The 8,021-nt window shown below is 39.0% G+C and overlaps 1 protein-coding gene across 1 annotated transcript in view; it reads left to right on the top strand.

Moving 5' to 3' along the window:
• The window catches only part of uba1 (ubiquitin-like modifier activating enzyme 1), a 22,328-nt gene that overhangs the window by 4,217 nt on the left and 10,090 nt on the right, over positions 1-8,021 (top strand). Inside the window, exons 5-19 of the mRNA XM_008414694.2 lie at positions 1,011-1,145; positions 1,236-1,342; positions 1,437-1,527; positions 1,609-1,741; positions 1,820-1,917; positions 2,118-2,264; positions 2,665-2,841; positions 2,979-3,086; positions 3,175-3,255; positions 3,668-3,820; positions 4,076-4,241; positions 4,356-4,552; positions 6,356-6,420; positions 6,519-6,714; positions 7,850-7,924. Of these exons, the coding sequence (XP_008412916.1) occupies positions 1,011-1,145; positions 1,236-1,342; positions 1,437-1,527; positions 1,609-1,741; positions 1,820-1,917; positions 2,118-2,264; positions 2,665-2,841; positions 2,979-3,086; positions 3,175-3,255; positions 3,668-3,820; positions 4,076-4,241; positions 4,356-4,552; positions 6,356-6,420; positions 6,519-6,714; positions 7,850-7,924 (1,929 nt within the window). The remainder of the gene's footprint in view (positions 1-1,010; positions 1,146-1,235; positions 1,343-1,436; positions 1,528-1,608; positions 1,742-1,819; positions 1,918-2,117; positions 2,265-2,664; positions 2,842-2,978; positions 3,087-3,174; positions 3,256-3,667; positions 3,821-4,075; positions 4,242-4,355; positions 4,553-6,355; positions 6,421-6,518; positions 6,715-7,849; positions 7,925-8,021) is intronic.

Below are 8,021 nucleotides of genomic sequence, written 5' to 3'. Positions count from 1 at the left end.
ACATTTCTTAAAGCTTTTAATTTTACTGTATTTTTTTGTTTGGAACATTTCAGTTCACCTCCAACTAAAACTGTTTCCTGTGTGAACTTGGAATCAGATGTGCTTTTAAAACAGACTTTATAGTATGCAGAAGATATCCTGTTGTCACAATTTCCTGTTAACACATTTCTAAAATGAAACCAACAAGTTTAATGAAATGATGTCTGTTTATCAGACATCTGAAGCTACAGCTGGTTTTACCACAAATTTCCTGCAGGCAGTTTTAGTTTGTACGCTGCTGTATTCTTCCTCACTCTTAGATATTTTCTGTTCATTTTTTAAGGGGTTGTACAAAAATATTATTAGTGTCGGTTGAGACAAATTATGCTTTCAAGCTTTTTAACCAAATTGATGGGTGAAAAAATTAGACTGCAGCAATTAAGCAGATTTTTGTTTCTGTAGTATAGTTCTAGGGATGTTTGTCACAATAATCAAACTAGTTCCAGTGAGTGCTATCTTTCCCCTGCTACCTGATGTGCGTTAATCTCTCTTGTTTGAATTTTGTTACTACATTGATTTATAAACCAACACCTCAGATTTATCAATATGTCAATGTAGTTAATTTATTTTACAGGATATTTTGTTTTTAGTCTGAGTTTTTTTGTGCAAAGCTATGTTCAGCTAATTTGATTGTGGTTTTCCATAATTTTCAAGATTATGGCGAAAATGTGAGAGTAATGTGAACTTTATGATGATGGATTAGACAGCTTTATATATTGGTGGGATCATCAGTAACCGATAATATCTGTCTCAACAGTTACAAATGTTTAATTTTGTAAACATTTTGCATACAGGAACCGTATCTTCTCTTCATGAACTTACTATTAATATGTGCTTTGCAGAGCATGTTTGAGCTGTAATCTGCTATTGATTGGGGAAAATGTGTCAGAGTTTAAAAGTTGTAAACTTCTTTAGGTTCACCAGCTGTCTCTGAGTTGTTTTTTTATCTAATATTTTGTTCTTCTGGTTAGTTTTACCTTCGTGAAGAGGACCTGGGAAAGAACAGAGCCGAGGTGAGTCAGCCTCGTTTGGCTGAACTCAACAACTACGTTCCTGTGACGGCGTATACTGGAGCGCTCACCGAGGACTACCTTACCAAGTTCCAGGTATGAACAGCCTTAAAACCAAGCCTTTTTGTCGCCTGTTTTGCTCCAAGAGAAAAGTTTGCATTAAGTCGTGTTTGTGTTTGAATCCAGGTGGTGGTGCTTACTAACTCCAACCTAGATGAGCAGAAGCATTTGGGAGACTTGTGCCACAGCAAAGGAGTCAAGCTGGTAGTTGCAGACACGCGTGGTCTGTTTGGGTAAGATTGACATGTACTTTAGGGGTCACTCCCAAGTGAACAACCTGACCTTCTTAATCTTTCAAAGTATGAACACTCGATTTTTATTTTGCAGCCAACTTTTCTGTGACTTTGGAGAGGAGATGATAGTGTACGACACCAATGGAGAGCAGCCACTGAGTGCAATGATTTCCATGATCACCAAGGTTTGCTTACTTGCAACATTGATGTAAGTTCTCAATGTTTAAAATATACTGAAATGTGTTGTTGTTTTTTGTCCCCTTCAGGACAATCCAGGTGTGGTAACTTGTCTTGACGAGGCTCGCCATGGCTTTGAAAGTGGAGATTATGTGACCTTCACTGAGATTCAGGGCATGACGGATCTAAATGGCTGTCAGCCCGTGGAGATTAAAGTTCTCGGTGAGAGCTTTTAATGGTCATTTATAGTGATGGTCTGTTTGACTTTTCCAAAGTTGACCGGGTTTGCTTTTCTCCTAGGTCCGTACACTTTCAGTATCTGCGACACAACCGGCTTTTCAGATTATGTCAGAGGAGGAATCGTCTCTCAGGTTAAGATGCCCAAGAAGATCAGTTTTGTAAGTTATTTCCCCTTAAATAATGACTTAAAAGGAAAACTATCTAAAAATATTTTGCGTCCCTTTTTTGTCTTGTTTTATTATGCCAAGTGATCAACAGAACTTCTTAAAACAGAATTCTGCAGCTACTATCCTGCCCTCACTGGAAAATCATAATAAGTGAAGCTTGTATCACTAATATTCACGTCCTTCCCATACAGAAATCCTTGTCGTCCTCCATGGCAGAACCAGACTTCATAGTGACAGATTTTGCCAAGTTCGATCGTCCCGGACAACTACACATAGGCTTTCAGGCCATCCATGCTTTCAAGCAGAAGCACAATCGCCTCCCTACACCTTGGAGCCAGGTGTGCATCATTTTCCCGTTAGACCTGTTTGTTAGTGTTTTCTACTTGAACGTTATGTTCGTACTTGCCCTTATTCTTGGTCTAAAGGCTTGAATCTTAATTGCCAAACCTAAAATTAAATTTTATTAATGTCATTCAAAGACATAGTAGATGCCATGTAAAGGCAATGAGAAAAGAAACAAGTCTAGTTTATTTTGAATATCAGATGCACAAAATGTAAGTTTTACCAGTACAATGCAGTCAGTTTAGTTTCAGTGACACGCAGGCTAATCTGATCCCAAATGTAGACAGTCTGAATCAAAATATTTAAATGGGGCAGATTTACACATAAAATGATGTAGCAAAGCAAAACATGTTTTAGGCAACTTATTGAAAGTGCTGAGTTTTGTGTTTTCTCCAGGCTGATGGTGAGGAGCTGTTGACTCTGGCCAAAGAGCTGAACTCTGCCCAGACGGAGTCAGCCAAAGTGGAGCAGCTGGATGAGGCTCTTATCAAAAAGATGTCTTATCTTGCTGCTGGTGATCTTTCCCCCGTCAATGCCTTCATTGGTGGAGTGGCTGCACAGGAAGTGATGAAGGTCAGTGGAATGTCTCATGTAAACTGAAAACGTTTGTCTGAAGTTTTTTTTTGTTTTAATTTTCTTTTTAAGATTAACAAGTTGACTGTTTTTGAGCTATTATTAGATGTTTGGATTTATTTATTTTCTCTCATCAGGCATCCACAGGGAAATTTATGCCTGTAATGCAGTGGCTGTACTTTGATGCGCTGGAGTGCCTTTCTGAAGGAGAAGAGGTTATGCTCACAGAGGAAGAGTGCAGCCCTGTAGGTTTCCAGAGCAGATCAAACACAAATGTCATCTTCGTAGAGCGAAAACATCTGAATAAATAATATTCTTTTGTGCATCTCACAGAGGAATTGTCGGTACGACGGGCAGATTGCAGTGTTCGGCAGTAAACTGCAGAAAATCCTTGCCGACCAGCGCTACTTCCTGGTGAGTAAATGAGTGACAGAACTCCTAACTTCTTCTTTCCAAATCATGTTTTTAAGAGGTCTAGGATTTAAATCTGTTTGCATTTTATTTTGTATATGTTTAAAAGGATTGCATAGAATGATTAGAAATAACTTATGGCGCAAAAAAAATGACAAATTTAGCAGAATGTTTTTCTGTGCTGTTAAAAACCGGCATTTAATCGGCAACAATTTAACATGTTTTGATTGTTTTCACAAAGTATAATTGTTCACATTACTGTCACAGTCTCTAAAAATATTGGTACCAAACATTGTCAACATTTTCTGGCTTGACTGTTACTTTGTCAAACGGGGCTTGTATGTGGGTAGTGTCCTTTTTAAAACCAGATCCAGTCCTTCAGCTTCATTCCATGCATAACATGAAATCCTTCCAGGTTGGAGCCGGAGCCATTGGCTGCGAATTGTTGAAAAACTTTGCCATGATTGGTCTGGCCAGTGAGGAGGGCGAGGTTATTGTGACTGACATGGACACCATAGAGAAATCCAACCTCAACAGACAGTTCCTCTTCAGACCCTCTGATGTCACGGTCAGTCTCATCCGCTTTGATTATTGGACAAAACAAACGCATGTTGTACATTTGTCTTGGATATACTTCTGAATAGTGCTTGAGTGAAGTTCTGTATGATAAAGAGGAGTTAGAAGTACTGTGCAGGTGTTTCCGCTGCTTTATACCAATCTTGTTTTTTTGTTGTTGTTGTTTAAAAGCATTGATTTATTATTAGAATAGGACATTCTTAGAAAATCATGGCCTCCTCCACTTACTCAAAAATCACCGTTACAGAAAATGAAGAGTGACACAGCTGCTGCTGCAGTGAAGCAGATGAACCCCTCCTTCAAGATCACAGCTCATCAGAACAGAGTTGGTCCGGAGACGGAGAGGGTCTACGATGACGACTTCTTCGAAAGTCTAAATGGGGTTTCAAATGCACTGGACAATGTCGACGCACGTAAGTTGGGGACGTTTAAATGTTAGGTGGCGAGTTTGCACATCCTGGTGAGAAAATTTAATTGAGCCTTAAAGTTTTCTGCCCAGTAAGTTGTCTTGTTTTCCCAATGCTTAGGTATGTACATGGATCGGCGGTGTGTTTATTATCGGAAACCCCTGCTGGAGTCTGGTACTTTGGGCACGAAAGGCAACATCCAGGTCGTGATCCCCTTTGTCACAGAGTCGTACAGCTCCAGCCAAGACCCGCCTGAGAAGTCCATCCCCATCTGTACCCTGAAGAACTTTCCAAATGCAATTGAACACACACTGCAGGTATGTACACCTACTAATGCACTCAGGTTGGACTTAGAAACACAATGGGATGAAAAATCTGTTGCTGTTTTTCAGGATATTTGCCAGTTTCAATGGATGTGACAGTATTGCCTTTTTTTTTTTGCTGAGAGATTGGTGCTGTGCATCAACGTGGCTTAATGTGTTAATGCTTTAATTTTAGGCCTTAAATGTGTTCAGATATTGCATCCATTGACCTTTGTGTCATCTTATATTTATCAATTTCTGTAACATGAAAAAAATATGATTTTTGATTCACATGCCAGAGATGAAGTTACCTTTTAACTACCGTTCCTGAGTAAATGGAGTATAAATGTGTTTATGTTGAATTTAATTTAAAACTCTTAAATCTTAAATTGAACACACTGTAACTTGAGGAAAAGTCTAGATTGCTTTTGTTTCTCGTAGCAAAACGCGGTCCACTTTCAATTTTATGCCAAATGTTTTCACGTGACCTTAAAAATCACCATTACTATTTTGCTTTTTGTTGAATTCAGTCTGCCAAGACGTCACAAACCTTGCGGTGGGAAACTAGCCCATCCTTTGCCTCTGGTTGAATTCAGACTGGCGTTCCCCTGTGTACTGAAGGCTCTGTCAGTTTAGCTCACTGCTCCAAGGATTACACAGATGTTTCCTGGCTAACTTTGCCACAATAGGGAAACTCACTGTAGCACTTACACAACCAATGCTCTGTATTCAGCGATTAGTCACATACACTCTTGGTACTCTGACTCACCCCTTTCATTTGACTTGGCATAATTAGCGGTTTGGGTAAACTGAAGGCACAAGGGCAGTGGCTTTTCCTGGTTTGTGTTTTTACCCAGTTCCAGTGTCATGGCAAACCAAAACAGTCGTCAATGCAGATTTGACCAATCTGCTTGGCCAAAATATTGCCTGGTGAATCTTGTGTGTTTTTTTTTCTTTTCCTCTTAATTTCTACATCCCCATACTGTTTTCAGTTTGCTGGTTGCCCTTATAGTAGTTAAACCATTTTGTCGCTACAGTATAACTAATTGTATTATCGCAAAATTTTCTGACGCAGTGTTCACATTTAAAATAAGCAACACGTCTGACAGCCGTTCCTTCAGATATGCTGTGATATTCAGGGATGGGTCATTTGATAACTTTTTGGGAAGAAAAGTAACCCTGGTTACCGGTTACTGTCTTACGATTACTTGTTTGGAAAACTACAAATAAGAAGTCATGGTAATAGTTTTTTTTTTATTTAGTAATGTACAACAGAACACAAATGTGTGTTAATTTTGCTTTAATTTAGAACATTTAATTTATTTTTTAGAAATCAAGATTTTTGGGGAATGAATCTGTCAAATCCGTAAATTGTATTGGTTGCTTTGGAATCAAATGCAAAATCTGGAGTATTTACCACTGAACCTACTTTTGGCTACCTACACATTAAAATATATGTTATTGCAAAACTATTACTGTGTATTACTGTTTTGCTTTGAACCAACTTCAACTATTTCAGCATTTTAAACTAAAATTGTTCTTCTGTTGGATCTGTACGGTAATTATCTGTGCCGTATAATTTGGGTCTCGTCTTAAACCTGTCCTTCCAACATGTCAACCTTGAGGCAAAGGTTCACTTGCTGCCTGCATTTTCCTCACCCTCCAACTGCAATGACTGTGAGGTAGTTGGTGTTCACAGTCAGTCGTCATGGTTATTCAAAAGTACATGCTGCTGTACTTCCACGCATTTTTTAATAATTTCTTTTAAACTGCACACTTGTTTTATTGAACTCAATTTATTTCTGATCTCCCTGCTAGTGGGCCCGAGACGAGTTTGAGGGGCTCTTCAAACAGGCACCAGAAAATGCCATGCAGTACCTCACGTGAGTCACACGCACTTCAGACATCGGCAAATGTCGACGCTAAACGATCAAACTGTAATCAGTGTTTGACATGTTTTCTGATTTCTCCAATCTCATAGAGATTCTAAGTTCATGGAGCGAACTCTGAAGCTTCCAGGAGCTCAGCCTGTGGAGGTGCTGGACGCCGTGTACAAGAGTGTTGTTACAGACTGCCCGCACAGCTGGGCTGACTGCGTGGCCTGGGCTCGCAATCACTGGCAGTGCCAGTACAGCAACAACATCCGCCAGCTATTGCACAACTTCCCCCCAGATCAGGTAAAGACAAGTCCAGTGTAATTCCTGTCTATACTGCTAACACAACATGGTGAAAGTTACACATCAGTCAACTACTGTGACACAATGGTTCATATATTTATATTCATTAACTGATTATACTCTGGTACTGAGTTTTAATTGGCTTCGGATTAGTTTCTGACATATTTTATTTCTAGAATGTCATGACAGAATGACACTTTAGGTTAGTGGAGTTTTTTCTGTTGTTAAAATGTCATTTTTTGTGTTGATACATCTTAAAAAATGTGGACATTGTGGCACATTTCCAATATTCTTACTCTTGTTACAAAGTGAAACAAATCACAAATGATTCATTAGTTGCTGTGAAATACTTCAAGCCTTTATTTCTTGTAATTTTGATAACTATGGCTTATAGATGATGATAAAAACAAAACTCAGAAAACTAGAATTTCTCATAAGATTTCCAAAATAAATTTCCTGTTCTCGTTTCTACGTCCTCTTTATTTGGTCGGGGCTCCGTTTGCATGATTTACTGCATCAGTGCAGCGAGGCACGGAGGCGATCGGTCTGTGGTTCTGCTGAATTGTTCAAGAAGCCCAGATTGTTTTGATAGCGGCTTTCATGTCATCTTCATTTTTGCTTCTTGTGTCTCTTGACACGTGAGGTCAATCCTCTAAAAGTTATTGCTGTGTTTCTTCTACACTTTTTTCCTTTCATATTGTGTTTATATTTGTGTACCTCTCTGGGTGAGACTCCAGATTCTTTAGCAATGACCTGTTGTAGCTTACCCTCCTCTCCGATTCTGTTGACGGCAATCTGCCCAGTGACTGTGTCGCCTTGACCATTTAGAGGCTCAGGAAACCTTTGCAGGTGTTTTGAGTTAATTCGCTAATTAGGTTGTGGCTCCATAAGTTTCCAGTGTTTTGACTTTTTCACAATGTTCCCAATATTTTCTGAGACAGAATTTCGGGTTTTCCTCATCCATTGCACAGAGCCATCAAACTTGCAATAAATACTCAAATGTGTATAATAAAGTTTAACTTTCTGAAATAAGTGACAAAAATATTGAACTTTTCCACAATATAATAATTCATAGAGTTGTATCTGTAAATGAGTGTTCTGTTTGCATTCATTCTACTCCTCCTGTGTGTCTCAGCTCACCAGCTCAGGCGCCCCCTTCTGGTCTGGTCCAAAGAGATGTCCTCACCCCTTAGATTTCAGCACGAGCAACGTAAGGAGGATGTTCAGAATCTCTACTTCTTAGATTATAAGATTTAAAATTTTCTTTATGAAGAAGGTGCTAATTTCTTTTTTTTTTTTTTTTTTTT

This window comes from Poecilia reticulata, linkage group LG7 (assembly GCF_000633615.1).
Source record: "Poecilia reticulata strain Guanapo linkage group LG7, Guppy_female_1.0+MT, whole genome shotgun sequence".
Lineage (NCBI taxonomy): Eukaryota > Metazoa > Chordata > Actinopteri > Cyprinodontiformes > Poeciliidae > Poecilia > Poecilia reticulata.
This window is presented reverse-complemented; position numbering and strand designations above follow the sequence as displayed.